This window comes from Cynoglossus semilaevis, chromosome 10 (genome assembly GCF_000523025.1).
Source record: "Cynoglossus semilaevis isolate Cse_v1.0 chromosome 10, Cse_v1.0, whole genome shotgun sequence".
NCBI lineage: Eukaryota > Metazoa > Chordata > Actinopteri > Pleuronectiformes > Cynoglossidae > Cynoglossus > Cynoglossus semilaevis.
The window spans coordinates 12348592-12368023 of record NC_024316.1 but is presented as its reverse complement, the minus strand read 5'-3'; the positions used below and the strand labels follow the sequence as shown (position 1 = coordinate 12368023).

At 38.5% G+C, this 19432-nt stretch overlaps 3 protein-coding genes across 5 annotated transcripts; 1 reads left to right on the top strand and 2 right to left on the bottom strand.

The window, feature by feature from the left end:
* The first annotated feature begins 465 nt into the window (after window positions 1-465).
* On the top strand, window positions 466-3992 carry emd (emerin). Of its 3 annotated transcripts, none has more exons than XM_017035845.2 (9): window positions 466-728; window positions 1126-1230; window positions 1752-1786; window positions 2069-2097; window positions 2187-2240; window positions 2354-2416; window positions 2583-2630; window positions 2726-2788; window positions 2927-3992. In XM_017035845.2, the coding sequence occupies exons 2-9, from the start codon at window positions 1167-1169 to the stop codon at window positions 3138-3140; spliced, it is 570 nt and encodes a 189-aa protein (XP_016891334.1). In that variant the 5' UTR covers window positions 466-728; window positions 1126-1166; the 3' UTR covers window positions 3141-3992. The 3 variants fall into 3 exon arrangements, with proteins under 3 accessions (XP_016891334.1, XP_008317053.1, XP_008317052.1); XM_008318831.3 differs by lacking the exon at window positions 466-728 and adding an exon at window positions 735-978 and having other exon boundaries at window positions 2378-2416; XM_008318830.3 differs by lacking the exon at window positions 466-728 and adding an exon at window positions 735-978.
* LOC103385060 (uncharacterized) lies at window positions 3277-8968 on the bottom strand. Its single transcript, XM_008318829.3, has 8 exons — window positions 8367-8968; window positions 7683-7721; window positions 7289-7597; window positions 6842-7150; window positions 5783-6097; window positions 5517-5666; window positions 5334-5407; window positions 3277-4820 (listed from the first exon to the last, which is right to left on the bottom strand). The coding sequence occupies exons 1-7, from the start codon at window positions 8395-8397 to the stop codon at window positions 5364-5366; spliced, it is 1197 nt and encodes a 398-aa protein (XP_008317051.1). The 5' UTR covers window positions 8398-8968; the 3' UTR covers window positions 3277-4820; window positions 5334-5363.
* A 595-nt stretch (window positions 8969-9563) lies between these two features.
* On the bottom strand, window positions 9564-17007 carry slc25a33 (solute carrier family 25 member 33). The gene is made up of 7 exons (XM_008318828.3): window positions 16803-17007; window positions 15167-15340; window positions 13877-13954; window positions 12794-12894; window positions 12632-12698; window positions 11112-11392; window positions 9564-11002 (listed from the first exon to the last, which is right to left on the bottom strand). Exons 1-7 carry the CDS (start codon window positions 16841-16843, stop codon window positions 10803-10805), a joined length of 942 nt encoding a protein of 313 aa, XP_008317050.1. The 5' UTR covers window positions 16844-17007; the 3' UTR covers window positions 9564-10802.
* Window positions 17008-19432: the final 2425 nt, after the last annotated feature.

The following is a 19432-nucleotide window of genomic DNA, read 5'->3' as shown; positions in this document are numbered from 1 at the left end:
AATGCAACAAAAGAAAATGCGGAGAATGATATGGTGTTGAGTCAGGGTCATGTGGTCGAGTTTATCTTGGGCGAGTCAGTTGTCATTGACACTCTTTTGACCAAACATATTGACCATCCTATTTAGCAATGTTTTATAACTCCTTCAGTCCTACCATAACCATAAGTTAGAATATGGACCTTATTTGACAGATAATAATACAATAGTAATAATAAGTAATAATAATTAAATATACATTTTCTGTTTTTAATTTGCCAATGTTATAAGTAAAAATGTTATGTAACTATTATTTTTATATTAAAAATAAATGTATTATTACATATTAAATATACGTATTAATTTCTAATTTTGCTTGATAATGTATTTATATATTTAATTTGTTGTTTTTTATGTATTGTTTTGCGATTATTTGACACAAAGTTTGTTTTTTGGAGCTACTGCTTAAAACAAATGAGTGAATTTTATCAAGAACAAAAAGAAAGAAAAAGAAATTGGCCGCTGATGGCGCTGTTGCATTTCTATAATGAAAGTTGAATTTCAAAAATACACACACATAAAGAAGAATGAGGCACTGTGACGAATGTTTTGTACAGGCTTGCCAACAACGAAGGGCGGGATTGAGCTGCTATGTGTTCACTAGCCTGATGATGTTTTCGTGTCACCCTGGTGAACAAAACAAGCTACCTGTCAGAGTCGATGGGCGGAGTTATGGCGCTCGACTTTATTCGGTAAGAAAAAAACAGCTAAATCGAAATCTTAGTGACGTCTCAAGTTCCAGCAGCACTGACCAACTTAGAAAACCACGGAAGTGTAAAACACGAGGAAGAAAAAAGAAGTAAACAAGCTCCAACTGCCGTAAACGCCACTGGTCCGAACTCTTAACGCTTGTAAAGACAATGTCTATGCTGAGTAGTAAAACCGCACAGGAGATCAGCGAACTGCTGGATGAATATGGAATCAAACACGGGCCTGTGGTCGGTAAGAAGCTGGGGCTGTTTATTCTGTGAGCTGTGTGTCAGTACTGTACCAGTAAAGTTGAGATACAGCCGTCGCCTCCTTCTGTCAGCAGTTCACTTTTCCTCATTTTGTTTCTCATGTGCGAACTTCTCTCGTCTGTTCTTCCAGATTCCACCAGGAGTCTGTACGAGAAGAAACTGAAAGAAGCCATGGCCAAAGACAGAACACCCAGGAATAGACCATCGTCGGACAAGACCTACTACAGAGAGGAGGGTAACTGCCCCGGTTTACTGTCATTTATTGACTTCCAGTCCAAAAGCCGTCGTGAACTTTATTTTGAAAGTTTCTTAGCCACAATGATGCTAGCATGGCTCGCCTACAACTACTGTCTATAACCAATTGTTTCCAAGCGGCACATGTGGGAATCAGATTTATTTTTTATTATGTTAATAAAATAGTAGAGATACATTAAATGGCTATAATAATATAAACAAATAATAATAAATAAATCTTTATGTCTTCTTTGGTAGCTAGCAAAGCATAATTAGCTGTCATGCTGAAATAATAATTTCTCATTCTTTACCAAAAACAGTGCCAAACTCATAAATCAGAAGCAGCTTAAAAATATAGCTTTTCTAGTAGTTAGATTTTATTATTTACAGGTTAAAGGTTAGCCATTGTATACACTTTCACTTCAAGCAGATATTCATTTTCCTATTTGTAATAAATATAATAATGTATACAAGGTTAATGATTGAACAGTGTTTGTGGGGTTGTTTTTTGTTTTGTTATAGAGGATGAAGTCACCTATATCACCTACAGGACACCAGTGAGTATCATTCTGTGATTGTTATTGTTTCTTGAATCTGCATGTGGTTTAATTTTATGTCACTGTATAAAAAAAGTCTTAATTTTTTTATGTTTAATGTTTAAGTTTAACACATGGTCTTAGATGTATGTTACTGACAAGGACATTAGAATGAGGAGCCTTAAGGACAGGTTTATGCAGAGAGAAGCTGCAGTGACATCTTTAACAGACATCACTTCAGCTGTGCTGCTGTTGTGTGTTTTATGGCAACACATTTGTAAATGTTTCTCTTCACTGGTACAGGTCAGGAGTGAACGAGACTATGGAGAGAGGTCAGTTTGATTCATTCATTTTTCTGTGAAGTGATTGGCTGCCTGTTGTCTGTGTTTTCAAGTCGGCTAACGGTCATTATTTATCTCAGTGCTTCATACCTGAGTTCCAGATCAAAATGGCCTGAGAGGGAATCTGAACAAGAGTAAGCTGCAGTTTTATAAACAGGTTTTCTCATTTTAGTGAAATACCCACACATATTTACTCATATTTTACAACATATTTTGTTTGTATTTCTATTGTGTCTTGTTGTTATAGGTCGTCATTCTCATCCTACTCCAGGTCCGGACCTGAATACAGAGCAAGGAACTATGATGATGAGTATGTGGATTCTGAACACTTTTGTCAGATAGTTCATTTAGTCAACGTCAGACATTTTTATTTACACCCCGTACAGGATTCTCTATTCTTCTTGCACTTGGTTTGAACAAGTTTTAAATTATTTGTGTTTTTAAGTAAACTTCCAGGTCTTTCTCTGTCTCTCCAGTGGTTCCTCCTTGAGCTCAAGACCAAAGTGGTCTGAGAGGGAATATCAGTAAGTGAAATTTCTACCTATATTTATTCATTCATCAAAACCAGTGAGTATGGTGTAAATAATACCTGTGAACCTGTTGTGTTGTCTCTCTGCAGGACGCCACACTCTTCATACTCCAGGTCTGTCCCTGAATACAGAGGAAGGGACTTGGCTGATGAGTAAGTATTGAATTTTTTTTCATCGACTGTCACTACCTTTGCAATCTACCGTTGATCATGATCATCCTATTTTAATTTATTTCCTATTTTAAAACTGTTTATACAGCAATGATTAGATTTCCTCTCTCTCATCTCCAGGCCCTACATGCGTGAGAGACAGTCGTCCTACACAACAAACTCCTTCTTGAATTCCACACCTGTTAAATCTGGTCAGGATGCTCCTCAGGCTCCACAGTCGTCTCGCCTCGTCCCACTGTGGCTCCAGATTTTCTTCTTCTTGGCGGTGGCGGTCTTCCTCTACTTAGTGTTTTCGAACATGGAGTCAAACGAGTCCCCCCAATGGATTGATTGAATCATCGTCTTTTTTATCCAGGTTCCGTCTGTGGGGCTGTCAACACATGGTGTATTTTTATTCAAAGAATGTGTTTTGGCTATTGCCTTTATTTTTAGATTTGGCTCAAATTAAGCTTTTGCAATATATATATTTATGTATGGGTTTGCTGGTTTTAATAGCAGTTTGCTTTGCTTTGCATTTGCTTTTTTTAAGGTAAAATACAAATTTTTTAATCAAGCTTAGAAAAGCAGCAGTAGAAGAGAAATTGTTCAAACATTTGATATCAGCTGCCCGTCTGTTGGGTGATCTGAATGTCACCCACAATGATAGTTTTGGTGCATATTGGGCTTTAAAGACAAAGCACTACAGAACATTACTTGTCAGATCCACTACATTGTTTTATTTGTCAGTAAAAGGCAAAACTCTATAAAGGTTTTTTACATTTTGGTTTTACATTTTATGCCAAATCAGTATTTCTGTAGCTTTTCTACCTGTTTATTGCCACTGAAATCAACAGTCGTTCTGGCGTAGTTTTCACTAGTTGATGCTCAGTTCAGTGTATTACAGTGTACTATGACTTTTTATGGGATGTCATTTACAATTTGGACATTTTTAGACCTGTTGTAATTAAAGTGCCTCTAAAGTTGTTTATGGAAAAATTAGGATAAAAAAAAAACCTCCACAACTGGTAACGTCTGTTTTATTTTTACTGGGTAAAAAAATCTACAGTAATGTCAGGCTAAAACATGGTGCTTCTAATTTGTTGCACTTCAGTCAACTGAAACATTTTGGTACCAAATAATCAGACTTTGTTTTTAGCCAGTACTGTGTTTGTCTGTGTTTCACTAATAAAAAATACCACAAAAAGTTTGTTTAAAGTAAAACAAGTGTCATTTATTCAGGGACGAAAACAAGACTGAAATGTTTAAATAATCCAGGGTATAAAAAAAAACGATGGGGGGAGGCAGTGGTGGCCTGGTGGATAAGGAAGCGTACTTGTTTTCGGAAGGTCACAGGTTCGAATCCACCAGCCACCAGGTGCCACTGGGGTGCACTGAGCATGGCACCGTCCCCACACACTGCTCCCTGGGCCCTTGAGCTGCCCCCTGCTCACCAAGGTGACGGGTTAAAGGCGGAGGTCACATTTTGTTGTGTGCAGTGGTGTGCTGTGTCAACAATGACAATAAATCACTTTGCATTTTGAGTTTGATCTTATGCTGTAAATGATGTAATACATGCAGTAATGGCTACTTAAAAACCTGATAGAAAATAATGTTTGTTTTTTTGCCATGTTATTGTGTTGAGTTATAGTTGCTAAAGAGAAGCGTTAGACTCTTACGCGTCCTTTGAAGATCAATCAGCTGAAGCAAATACGTGATACTGCAATTTGGCTGTTGTCGTTAGTGCTACTTGGTAATAAACATAAAATGTAGTGCATGTACACAGGCCTGAGGAAGTCATCTCACAGTTCCCCCAGTTTACCTCTTTCACCTCCGTTTATGTCTGAACAGAATACATTTTGACTCTACCCCGATGTTTGGTGTGAAAGTGAAACTGTTGTTCAGTCTTTGTTGGAGTCCAGTTGCAACTGCTCAGATTCTATTGAACTGGTCCACCTGGTGGTTTTGGTAAAGGTGTGGTAGCCACATACCGTCAGTCTTTCTGTTCCACGCCGTTTAAATCCACGTTGAAAAGATTCTGTTTTAAAGGACAAACACAAAATGACTGATTTTAAAATACTGCTCCAGTTGCACATCTGAGTCAATGGGAAAAAAAGGTAAAACAAAATGTGTTCAGTCATTTTACGGTCATTTTTGTCCTTCAAAGAAATTGTTAATTGTAGAACCCACCCTTCTTTACCACTAGATGTCAGTGTGCACCGTTAATGAACGTTTGAACGACAACTACTGATTCAATTTAATAAATGTCTTCGTTTTTTTTGATGCAGACATTTTCTAAGAACTAAATACAAAGACAGTACCATACAGTAATGCGTTTCAAATGTTACCAAGTCACTTTATAAATATTATTTCCTTGTTATGTTTAATATAAATAGATTGTAAATGTAGCTGACATTTTAGATTATGCCTCAACCATGAGTCCCATCATATTAATGTTACCAAAAATAACTATTGTAATTCTATAAAACACGTAAACATCAAATGGTAGAAAACACCTATTATTTCAGGTGTGAAGAGTGAGAATCTCTACCTTCAGTGCCTTGAGTTTAGATGCATCCCATCATAGCTTGTTAACTGATAAGGCAACATATGTGTTGTCCACACCTGTAGAGAGGAGCAGAGCTGTTAAGACTGCATGTGTGGCACAAGCATGAGATGATCTGAAAAAGGTTTAAATAACTGAGATCTGAATTTAAATAAATGAAGAACTCACAGGTTCTGGTCTCTCGCTCCAGTTCAGATGGTTTCTTCTCTTTGTAACAGAGGACCTTAGCCACGATGATGATAACAACAAGAGCTACAACAAAGGTCAGGCCTGACACGATCCAGCTGATCACCATTGGACTGAGAAGAGGATCTGGATCTGAGAGTTACAGTAGATTTTACCTGCTGTTAAAAACGTCATCCAGGTGAAAGAGGCCAGCGTGCGTACACACACACAGGATTATAAAAATCTCTGAATCATGGTATTGGTTTCACCTCTTATGGCTATAGGCAGTGGCTGGCTTTCTCTGGAGACAAAGGTGCGTCCGCCCATTTGGACCCGGTACAGACAGTAGTAGTAGCCCTCGTTGGAGCTCTGGGCGTTGGGGAAGGTGAAAGTGACAAACTGAGACAGAGCAGGCAGGGACTGGCGCACGGTGCCGTTGGGTTGAATCAGCCGTAGCTGGAAAGAACCTCCAGGGTACTGTTGCTGAGTGGAGCATGTGATGTTAAAACTGTGGCCTCTGATGACAGAACCGGTTGGAGCCTCAGAGGACGTGTTGTACCAGTGGTGGGGAGTCAGGAGTTCAACTGTGATATCACCAGGGGAAAAAGGGGATTAGAAGATTCTAACAACATCTAACAAAAGGAGATATATGTTCTGCATTCACGTTCTTAAATTATGCAGTTTCTGACAAAAAGTACACAAATGAAACTAATTTAATTTATTGACATACTTGTTAACATGTAAACATAGAATTTACTATATTATATATACTATTTACTCTAACAGTATAACAAAAACAATTTGAAAACTTTTACATTTTTCAGTACAATACATTTAAACACTGTCACAATTATTTTTTATATATTATTTTTTGTTTCAATTTGTCACTGCTAATTTACATTGTTAATATTTGATTCCAATACTACAAACTGGAGTTTCTGCCGATACCAATACCGATCTGAATACTTTTTTTCTCCTCCCTCAAGTCGTTAGGAAGCATGTACTTTGTATTGATGTACTTTACTGAATACAGACATGCAGTATGTAGGTGTATGGAAATGACTAAGACGTTTAGGGAAAAAAAGTACAAGCCTTTTTGTGCTGATGACTTACAGAGACAGTACAGTGTCAAACAGGCCTCTGCTGAGTGCCAACACTAAAGTTAAGTTACTGTTTCAATTCAGATGTGAACAGTATCCACTCCTTGAACATCAGCCTGTGTCGGACAAATAATGAAACGTTTGCTGTAACTTTCACACAACACCAATAATCCTAATAAATGCAGGGTGGATGCAGGGAGTTGATGACACACTGCGGTCGTGACTCACCTACGGTGATGTTGATGGAGTTGCTGGGTGGAGAGCTGAGCAGCTCAGAAGGAAATCCACCTTTGATCCTATAACGACAGCTGTAGCTGCCCTGGTGAAAAGTCTCTACGTCAGACAGTGTGAGCTCTACACTGGTCTGCGTCAGGTCTGCCCTCTGTGTGACCAGTGGCGTGGAAACTCCATCCTTGTACAGGTGGAAGTCACTGAAGTGGTGTCCCAGCTTTACGCTGCAGCTGAAACGAATGGCCTCCCCAGATGAGAACACAGTGTGAGGTGACAGCAGGGTGAGGGTGGGCGTTAAAAGAGTACCTGAAAGTAAATCAGTTTCATCTGTAACAGTGCAAACTCCACTACAAGTCTGTTCTAATGTTTACATTTTCCAAGTGATCTCTTTTTAAAATCTGTATTTGTGCTAAAAAAAAAAAAAACTCACACAAAACCTCTTACCTGAGCATTTCACTCCTGCATCATTCTCATGGGTGCAGTAGTAGTAGTTATGAAGGACAACAGCACAGTGTGTCAAACTGGACTCATGACCCGTGCACTGGACGTGGCGCAGCCAGATCTCGCCTTTGCCAGGACCAAAGGCCGCACCGTGGAGCGCATGTTCAGCAAAGCCACATCCCAGCTGCAAGCACACCACATGAGCCTCTCGGACGTCCCAACCGAGGTCACACACTGTCCCCCACTGGTCATGGCGGAGGACCTCCACTCTGCCAGAACACTTGTTCTCCCCATTAACTAGTCTGACTACATCTGTGGATCAGGAGAAAAGTCAGTGGAAGACAAAACTATGTAAAAGAGTTACAATGTTGCAGGTGTGACTCTGTTCTACACTCACCTGAAGCATTCACCCCATTTCCTAGTAAACCTATCAGGCCTGTGAGGAACACACAGCAGACATGATAGAAATGTTACGCCTCTGCTTGTTTGTTTGTTTTCTTTTTTGGGGAGGAGGTGGGGTTAATTGCAGTTTCCAGAGTGAGATTTTAGAACAGACAATACAGTATTACTCGTCCACATGTTATGTTTGAATTTCAGTTAGAAAATATAGCACAAGAAATGACTTGATATTTATTTGAAATATTGACAAAAAAACGATGTACTTGAGGATTATTACCTCTCTATAAGTTCAGGTGGGAGTGTTTTAAAAAGTCAAACCAGACTCGGAGCCACCTACTACAGTATATTTCTATTGTGACTGGTCTCCACAGTCCAAAACCATGCATTTCGCCTCATGGGACAAGACAACCTAAACTGAACTGTTTATATTTTGATTGAATAATTAATAGATTTGTATACAGTTCCAAAAACCTCTAGTTAACCGTATTAGAACAACATATACGTCCCCCATTAGGCAAATCGTGACGTACTAATCAGTGAAGTTGTAGACGAAAAACAGGTTTTGTAACCGTGGATGTTAATGAGTCAGAGACTTATTTGTTTATTATAAATGTACAGATACGCTGCGGAAAATGCCGTAAACTAATTAACTCACAATCGATGCTAGCATCCGTTAGCTCACCTGTTAGCAGGATGTGGAGGAATTTGAGCATCGTTTCCTCACCCTTCCATCACACAGCCGGGTGAGAAGATGCCCGTGTTACCGCTGACGGTGCCGACAGCTGCTCAACCACAAGGACCGACCAAGACATCAGCTGGCTGGTAGGAAGGTGAAGACTTGTACGTCTAAATAATTTAAGAGCTAACAGCTAAGTTGGACCGATTAGCATCAAGCAGCGGTGTCGGAGCTTTGTCTAAGACATTATGTGTCGATAACCGATCAATGTTTTCTGTCCGACCCGTAAAATAATATCGTTTCGTCAAAAGAAAACGTAAAGCTGTCTGTGTTCACAACATGACCACGGCTACATGCTGCAAGGCCCTCGAGTTCCCGTTAACAATCTGCTGGTGTGTTGCGTTGTCTTGTGTCGTGTTGTGCGGGAGACAGGGGGCGCCACGACTCCACACTGGTCACTAAGCCAGAAACATGGATGTACTGTACTGGACTGTGTGACATGTCACAGGTCAGACTGCAGACTGCCCCAGGTTGTTAGACTTCAATCCCGCTTAACTCATTCGTTACAAAGGTTTAAATTTGGTTTCCAAACTTTTCGTTTGTTTGTCTATAAATGATTCAGGGAAAGTACCGAAAAAAGAGAGTTGTTTTCTAGGTAATATGTAACAGACATAAGAAAAAGGAGTAGTTTTTTTTAAAACTCCCAGCAATATTTATTTACTTGAAACTTTCAAGAGAACATTGACTAGTTTCTCCCTGTTGTATTTACCCAACACGGAAATCAGCCAGTGTTTAACCTGGGGTGGTTACAGATCTACATCTGCTAACAGAGCTGTCCCTGCCCATTGTTCCTCCAGTTATCATGAAAGAAGGAATAGCCCCCCAGAAGAGTCGTTCTTTCAGGGTAGTTAACAGCTCCTTTTATGCTACTGTCGACCAAATTTAGATAACACAAGTTGTTAAAAGCCACGTTCAAACACATTTGCCCTCATTTACATACTGGCAACACGGACAGGAGGTAAAGGTGTTCCTTATCGCACTGTTAGTAAAAAAATAAATGGAAAGTGATGGTGGTTAAACAGCCAACATTTTAGTGTTTTTTTCTATTTACCATCTAACCTGAATTTCTGTTTGAAAAGGTAAATAGCATAATGTACAGTAAACAGTAGTGTTCACCGCTTACAGAAAAAGTCAACAATACAGTTTTGAACAAGAGTTTTTAGATTTTAGTAACAGAATGCATCTAAATACATTCCTCCACACACACAACACACAAATAAATTGGATATACACAGCAATTATTTTAATGTATTTGGATTTTATGAAACATATGTGTGGGTTCATGCAAAATCCAAACATCTGAATCTACCATGTTCTCCAAATTTTTCTTTACCCTAGTACCAAGAGAAATATTTCCTACACATTTTTTAAGAATCAGTGAATATTTTAAATTACAAGTACAGAGTTGTCAAATAACTTCATCTGTGAATTAATCACAATTAAATGTGATCATCTAATCACAATTAATCAAGATGAATTACAATTCCTTAATTGTACAATTCCTCACAATCAATTTGGCAAATATGTCAGTCAGCTCGTCAGCCATAGACGTACTTAGTGCCCTGAGTTTGATGAAGCTGGTCTGATGAAAGTGATCTTTGATGAAACGAACTCTGCAGTGTGTGTGTATGAAAAAATGTGTATTGACTGTGTATTAGAGAAGTTAAAGGTGGATGTACAGCAGAATTATTGGATGTTCAGTGCACATCGTTCTGCTCATGCGTTAAACTGCGTTCAAAGTTTTCTGCATTAAAATCAGTCGACCACAAAATTAAGGTGTGGGTTCTGTCGTTTCTTAATGACATTTATTTAACCACTGGTCAAATGTCATTATTATGAAAAGGTTGACTCGTTTTTTTCCACAAACAAAGTACAGACAAGTCTGTAAATGTATATATACTATTTTATACATAGAGAAGATATATATAAATGAAAAATATAATAATTCTGTCATCCAAAAACAGCACATATCTGTGAACATAAATCTCAAGCATGGTCTGTGGTCATTAAAGAACAGCAGCATTATTATCTGCACAAACTTTCATTAGAACTAAATGAGGCAACACGTGTGAGATCAGACATTTACAAATGATAAAATAGTTATAAAATAACACAAAATAACTTAGTTGACTTAACGCCAGTTTTCTAAGTCCATGACCTTTGTTTCACAGGTTTCGAGCTTCAGTAAATACCACAATTTCTTGAAATTTTTCCAGATAAACTCTTACCAAAAAACAACAATAAAATAATCTGTTCAGCTCTTTGGATAACAGTACATCCCTCTTCAGTTCCTTCAGTACAAGTGTCTGCTGCACCACTTCAAATCAGAGTTTGTGCTACGTTTCGTACAAAAGTCTGTTGCTCAGTTTATAAAATCTGGATTCACTTGGAATCCCCAAGCAGGTGGACAATGAGTTCATAAGTGGACAAGACGATGGCTGTGTTGGGGATTTGTCTGATCAGCTGTGGAACGAGTCCTCTGTAAAAAGCTGCGTAGCCTTCCTCTACAGCTATCAACCTTCCTGTCTGGAAGAAATACTTGTACTTGCTGCCTTCTTCTCGCAGCCTCGTCCTTATGACCTCTGTGAAAACAAACAACAAAATACATGAGTCACCTAATGTTTCACAAAAAAAAAAAAAAAAAATCCACGATGTAAGGTTCCTGGAAATACATAGAACCCAGGTATTTACCATGAGGGTAGGCGATGCAGGACGCACACCCTTTTGAAAATGCAGCTGCCACCATCAGAGCAAGGAAATCCGATGCTCCTTTCTCTTTTTCACTACTTGGAGAGGTGTACTGGTTTTGGTTGAGGTGTTTCTTCAGTGTCTCGTAAATGAGGAAGCAGATCATGGTTTCCGAGATTCCCGCATATGACGCAGTCAGGCCTCTGTAGAAACCGCGGATCCCTTCAGTATTGTAAACATAGCGGGCACACTGTAGTGCATTCAACCGCTTCTCTCCTCTGGCTCTGAAAGACCAAAGTCAAATTCATTAGAGCAAAACAAAAAAACAAAGAAAAAACAAGGTGACCAGTACAGAAAATGAGAAACAAAACCAGGTTCATAATTCAACAAAGACTCCTCTCCAGATGCTGTGTTTTCTAGTGTCATGGATGATAAAATAATGACTTATGATCTGTGACTGCAGTTTAAAATAATTCATGTTTTGTCCCTTCGCTCAACAAGATTTATCCTGCAGGACAGAAGCTCTTCAAATCCATTCCTGTGACATCACATGGTACAACTGCCCTGTACTTTGGATTGTAAATAGATTCTTCTGCTGCACGCAGGACCCTACGTCAGCACTGTGTATTTATGGCACTGGATCACAAGATGGGAACTATACACTGTCCAAGCCAAGGATAGTGGCACGAAGGCAGGCCCCTCAATGAAAGGTCAGAAGGTGTAACTAGTGTCCACCAATCACAGGAGACTTTAATGTGTCAGAGTTAAAGCAAAGTCAGTTCAAATAAAGTTTACTTTTGTGAAGCTTCTGGTTCATTTACATAATTTCTATTATTGTTTTAATTGTTTAAGGTAATTGGATCTTTGTTGGTTCCATAGTATAGTGGTTAGCATGCCTGCCTTGGCGTAAAAGGTCACCTCAGTGTGACTGTTGGGGTTAACGCACTCCGACATGTCAGTCGCAAGGTGTCATCTATTTCCCGTGGGTAATCACAGTTTGCAAAGCTAAATTATCTTCTTGTTCTAGTGGAGCACTTAACCCAGGGATTGGGTTCAAACTGGGTTGAATGCAGAAAAGGGTTGTGTTTGCAAACAGTCTCTGCATATTTTACATTAAACTGATAAATTTAACATTAATTCAATAACTTTTGTCTTTTTCTAAGTGATATATTCCCCAACAATTTCAAACCTTATACCAACCAAATACTCTATGGGACCTTTTAACTTCCATATACCTAATGCATGTTGCCACAACCATTTAAATGTCAAGTATGTAACAATCAAAATACATATGAAACAACATAAAACATGGCAAAACAGAGAGACATGTACGTATGTGCTGTGGCAGCCTACACCTAAACTTATGTAACGTGCCCACTCTGCACTTATCTCTCTTCACCTACAATACCTCTGATAGTGTGAGCTATTTTAGCTCTGGAGTATTAAAGCCTCCTTTGTGAGATTTTCAAGGACAATGCACACAAAAAAAAACGTAGCTCATAGAAAATAATAAGTATACATACTTTTTCTCCAGCTGCATCCTAGTCTTGACCATCCAGATGGGATTCATCAGAGAGTTCGTAATGAAGGCTGAAGAAGAGGGTGAGAAGAATATATAGTTCAGGATGTTTTAATGTAGGAATGTATAATTTTACACTGAACAATGGAATGGATAAGAAATGTACCTGCAATCCCTGCAGAAGACATGTGGACCAGTCCACTGTTTGGAACAAGCAGTCCATTTAGTGTTTCTTTAGATTTGGAGTATGCAGTAAAATAAATTGCCCTGAAAAACAAAACAACCTGAGGTGAGACCTCGACACAGAGGTGACAGAATTCCACACTGGGCTGACATTGGAATATGGCAGTCACTGTGTGACAGCTGCTCATGAGTATAGTTCAATCTAAGCTAAGTGCCTCCACAGCAGTCGGTTTCCGAGGGGCTGCTCATTCAGGCTGGTGTGTTTGAAACAAAACCCTCACTGTACTGGAATCGGCTCAATCAGCAGTGGACACCACAGAGGTCCACAGACCTCTCTGTATTCAACCCTGTCCAATTTGGACAGTGGACAAAATGGGGACAGTGGAAATACTAAACAAAGGGTCAGGCGGTGGCTAAACATTAACTATTGGCAACTGTTGACCCAAGTCAGTAAAACAAGGTTTCAAAGTCTGATCAACATTTTATCCACAGTACATGTCAACTAATTTGAACATTGCATTGTACATCACATTTTATTGCTTTATTCCTTTTGGAAGAAGTACTTTCAAAAGAGAACACTGATTAAACAGCTTATGACACTAAAAATAGTTGATAAGAACCTGTGCACAATATTACTTATATTTTATGAGTGCCCTTCAGTCATTGATGTAGATTAAAATAAAAAATAAAATGAAAATGCATTGGCCCGTGGCAAAAGGTTTTGTCAAGAACTAGCATTTCCAAAACCCTTGACTTATGGGTGGAAGTCATTGAAAAAGATGTTTATACACTCAAAACACATTTAGCAGGACAAGAGAAATATGTCATCAAATGTTATTTCTTCTTGAGATTTATATAGTCAATAAATAAAATCTGGAGTGTTGTGATACAAGGAAACAAGACAGACGATAATTTGTCAATGTTTTACCACAGTTAAACCAGGTTGGTTTTTAAATCTTCTAACGCAATAATAGTACCCAGAAATTCAGTTTAAAACAGTATCATTCACTTAAAGAAGTTATATTTTATCAACTGCATTGTTTATTATTGTTGTGTCTCAATTCACCTTGAGGGAGCCACACCAACCAGGTTTGGCCCCAGACCACGAAAAAGTGACCTTGGTCCCTCTTTTTCAAGAATTGATCTAAAAAACAAAACAAAAATCACAGAACATGAATTTGATGATATATCTATATATGCATATATATGTATGTACAAATTACAGTAGGTGATATATAATCACTGTAAATGCTGGTTAGATTATCCCAACTTATTTTCTAGTCAATTCCACATATATAGCCTCCATTCATAAATATCACTTTGCCATAAAAGATTGTCAATCTCTACAATCCCTATAAATGGACATGAGTGTGACAGTCCACTCATTCAGACTGTTACATCAGTTATGTCAACATGAGCTGATTTTGCATCAGGTTCGAAACTGAACCCAGTCTCCCATGAAACGCCACGCTTGTCACGTCCGCCACAACCCCAAAAAGGTTTTTGTCTATCTGTCGATGGCAACCTTCATTCTTCAGATGACATTCAGGTTTGACTGGGGCCAAGAAAAGGGGGGGAGGAAGGTTGCATTACTGTTGTTTTGTTTTTACAGTGTTTACTCAAACAAATATGTATATGTTACGCCTACATATCTAGTGCCATCTGTTAAAATTTACACAGCAACTCCCTTTATTCGTCATAATCTATTAACCTGGAATTGCAAAGAAACTATCAAAATTAATCTACATTTGTTAAAGAAGATTGCAAAGAAACTATCAAAATTAATCTGCATTTGTTAAAGAAGTAGAAAGAGTGGTGATGCATGCATCTTATAATCTGGATTTCAAAGAAAATATTTGTTCTGCACAAACTAAATGTTGCCTTTAGCTGCATGTAACTTTTAAAGCTTCAGCAGTAACAGATACTTGTCTGACTGGTCTCCGACTCTGAATGTAATTTTACACCAACAAAAGTCAAGACGCCTTTAAAACGTTCCTTCAGTTCACGAGGACCACTCCTACTCTGTAGCCAAGTCTGAGACATAAAAGGGACCATCTCTGGGTCTGGTGTTTGGTGATGTAAAAGTGGTTATCACAAAATACTATGTTGAGGTTAAATATGTACAACGTACTCCCAATGTCTCCAAACTTGTCACTTTAATGCAAAGCCTTTACCCTACAAACATATGTGAAACACAGCTAACAACTATGTCTGTTCCCTCACAACAGTAGTTAAGAGAAAAGGACACCAGCTGTGAAGAGGGAACAGTTTGTCTCCTTACTTGGAGGTTTTAAAATACAACCCCTCCAAGGAAAAGTCCTCATCACATGATGTGTTTTTCAGACACACAACTTACCGAAGAACCTGTAGCAGCCCTGGTGTGACAGTCCCCGGTCGGATAACACCAGTTCCACTTAACGTACCCAACTGGACCTGGAAGACGGGCCGGAGGGCCAGGCTGGAGGACTGCAGTCGTGTCTTTAACACCTCCAGAGGACATGTCACGACGGCTCCCACCGTTCCACTACACCTGGAAAATGACACACTACAATCAGAATAATGATCCTAAAGAAAAATAACACACTTAGCAGCCCCTGCTGATTTTAATTATAACTTTAAACAACATCAACACAAGCTTCCAATTTAACCTACTTCTTTACATGTCAAACCGGTACATCCATTATTAACCACATTTAACCTTGTCACTGTCAAGGATTATCTGGAACAGATTAATCTAAGACTTGTACCACCAAAATAGCACCTTGTCTGATTGGCATAATACATAAACAACCCTGACTGCCAGAAATTGCAGGCCATATTTATAAAAAAGTTTTTAAAAAAAACTAAATCTCAAAAAGTAATATCACAGAGGATTATCCATCTATAATACCAGCTTTTATGCAATACTGAAACAGCTATAGCTGAAATTCAAAGGTCATATATTTATGGAATAGTTAGACATGTATTCCCCTTTTAATACCTTTATTATTTCCATGACGCCTCAAAGCCTATGTTAAGTCATAGTCTGCGCACATGACGTCTTAAACATCTTAACAGAGAACTGTAAGAGTGTGAAAAGTTTCGTCTGAAATTGGAATAATTCCAATATGCCTTAGCACATGTTGAACACGTGAAAGTCAATTTTGGACATGTCGCAAAAAATTTCAAGGGTAAAATGGCGTCATTTAAACGATATAATTCAAGTGCACGTTCGTTGTGGCGTCTAACATTCATCATTTTACAGCAGTAGGGTGGTTCTAAAAGACACAACACCTGGTTTAAACAATAATATTTCTTCTCATTGTGCCTCCATGACCGACCGGCGAGCATACACGTAGCTGTTTTTTAAATAACGATATCGGGTATCAGAGCTAAATGCTAACTGCTCTTGCCACTGAGCCACATCCAGATATAGTTGACCCGCTATATCTGCTCGGTTTACATTCAGTTGGATGAAATTTACACAGACACTACAGAACGTCGACACAATTACTCTCAAACTGTTTTACTGACGAATTTTTAAACTCTAATACCATAAGAAAGCCGCTAGCCGGTATTAGCAAATTTCCGCAATGGAAGGTTAGCAGGTGAAACGAAGAGATACGATGCTATCTAGTGCTTAATTGATCAGCCGTTAAGCTATAAAACAATATCAATAAAAATACCAAAGCAACGTAAAGGCGTCCATAACCACTATTATCCATCTTAAGTATTTTACTAAATTGGGGCGCCGAATAGTTAGGATAATGAAAATAAACACTTTACAAAACAGCCCCAACGCGGTTAACCGCTAACAAACAAGAAACTAGCTCCCCTTTATACGCTTCAACTTATTTAGGATGTAAACCAAAGGTTGTTCTTCAGATTCACTGACGATTTTAATGGACAAGACCTTTCAGCCTCAACTGTGGTCACCTCTCTGCGTCACTTTACTCTCTGTCCTATTGACCAGCCTCAGACCGGTTTGAAGCGGAGCTAGGAACATGACTTACCCCCCGGCGAACAGATTAAGCAGCGTATCTTTCTGTGCCATCCCCTCCTTTTGTTTCAGACGGTCATCATACGGTTTGGTGTTCTCCTTGGATAAAATTAAAAAAGAGTCGGGGGCTCTTTGTCTTTCCTTTGATCCTGGTTCGCAGCAGTAGTCACCTCAAGGAGATTCAGTCTCTCTAGTCACATGATCATGGTCTGATGTGAAGACTTCCTAGCAGTGACGTCAGTGGGCCGGGCGGGGGTGTTGTCTGTGACGTAAGTACACGTGCCTCACACATTTCCCCAGCCTTCTTCCTAAATCGTTACGCAACAAACAGAGATCTTGATTGACAACACAACAAGTCCTTTTTGACCTTGACCAGTTACATTTTGATTGCCCTCTCAAACCCTACCCAAAACAATGTAATGGTAATTGTTGGCGTGCACAAGCAAAATGTGCAAACACACTTTCTAGACAAATTTGTCCATCCATCATCATCTGTTTATTGGAAGACTAATTTGTATTCTTTATAAAAATGTAATACACCAAACTTTGATGATTGCACTTAAATCCAAAATTAGACTTTCAATGTTGTGTTGTTAATGTCACCTTAAATATACACATAAAAAATGGAGCCAGCAATGATTAATTTCAGGGCCACATGGTGGAGGAGTAGCGGTCTTGCCTTGCAGTAAAAACATCATCAGCTCAAGCCCCAGTGGTCAACTTGGTCCAACTGTATGAAGTTTGCATTGTCAGCTTGTTTGTGGAATTTTTATCTGCTATCCTGGCATTTCCCCACAAACCAAGCAGATTAGGTTAATTGTGTTTACTTTGTTTATCTTTATATGTGGCCCTGGTATTGACTGGTGGACTGTCCAGGGTGTATCCCACCCTCCTGAAGCATAAACATTGAATTGTACATTTTTTAATGTTTTGGAAGTGAGTGTAATATAATAGTGTAATATAATTTTTATTTAGATATTTGAGCTATTCCTGCTCCATGAGTACCTAGTCTGCTTCAACAACTATTGTCGGATTATCTTCCTCTTGTGGCTCTAGATTTTTTTTCTTTAACAAGACACAGATATGGACTGCAAGCAGGACAATCAGCACTTACACACTTTATGTCTATGAAGACATAAAGGCACATTTATTTTTAAATTGTGTTTTATAAGACATGCCACAGGCTAAACGGCCCCTGAATAATGGTACATTCATTAACAGTATACACAGATTTACTTCAAACTCCCACCCATACTGTACATTTTTTAATAATTGATTAAAAACAATACCAAAGATTATATTTACAAATAAAACAACTATTGTGTTTTCACTGTAACCCATCCCTGAAAAGCATTAATTATGTAAAAGGCCAACGTCACTGATCCTATTTATAATAACACTGAACACAGGTGTAATTATTGAAGTATTCATGAATTATTATTTTCTGTTCACGGGGCCATGATTCAGAGCTGGCTCTCTCTCCATTAGTTCAACTGCATTATTTAGCCTACATTTGACTTGACTACATGACAAGCCAGGTGAAAGTGAATACTAAGTAACGTCTTACAACTCTTTGTACCACTTAGTAAAAAGTTACATTTGTATATTATATTCTACTCTTCAACCATTCCTTGCAAGCTTATATACTGAGAAATACTGTCTGCATAATTTTTGATTTTGAGTCTTTGTCTGGGTTTGTATATTGCTGTCTTTTTATGCAAAAAAAATGGGAGTAACGTATGTAACAGAAGCTTCACTTTACATTTTTAACCCAAGTCTAGACATGTACACTAGGTATTTTCCTGGGGCATTAAATGTTCCTATCTCATCAATGTGTGGTTTCACAAATAAAAACTTAAATACCTGCAACATTTATGGTACATGCCTACAATCAATTGTATAGTTATGTATGTACTGTTACTCTGAACAGTCCTGTAAAAGTCATCAAATACCATAGTACGTTTGGACATTCAAGCTAAATCCAACACTGGTTATCTAAGGTTTATGATGTCCTCTAACACCTGTTTACAGTACTTTCCTGTAATTAACCTGTTTCAGCTGCGATAAGAAACTGTAAATAGGGAGAGTTAAACGATCTCTGTCTCCTGTACTAGGAAGACCACAGAACAACAGAGAGCTAGGTTTCAATGAAAACAAGAAATGTGACATCATCGACTGTACCACGGCGATAAACGATTGTTTGTGTTGTGCGGTCAAAGTTGAAGTGTAACTCCTGTTTTCTGTCAGAGAGTGAACAGCAGAAAAATAAGTTACTCAATCACAGTGATAACACAGTGTTTTTCAGTGTGTCTACACAACAACACTAACATATGCCCGGAGGTCAAAACACTTCGTGCAAACCAGTTCAACTTGATTTTTAAGCTATTTGTAATTATGAAGATTTTTTAACGTTCTATTGACAGTGTAACCTTGTGTGTTTGTGTGTGTGTGTGTGTGTGTGTGACACAGAAACACTGGTCTACTCTTATCACTGACTGCATATCCCTCATTCTGATTTATAGCTCTCCAATGTTGTATTATTATTTGGTTTCCTAGATTAATGGTGGCTTATTCATGTTGTACTAGCCAACACATATGTTTCCTAATTCTGTTATCAGATATTTGCAGTTCCAAAGTGATTTG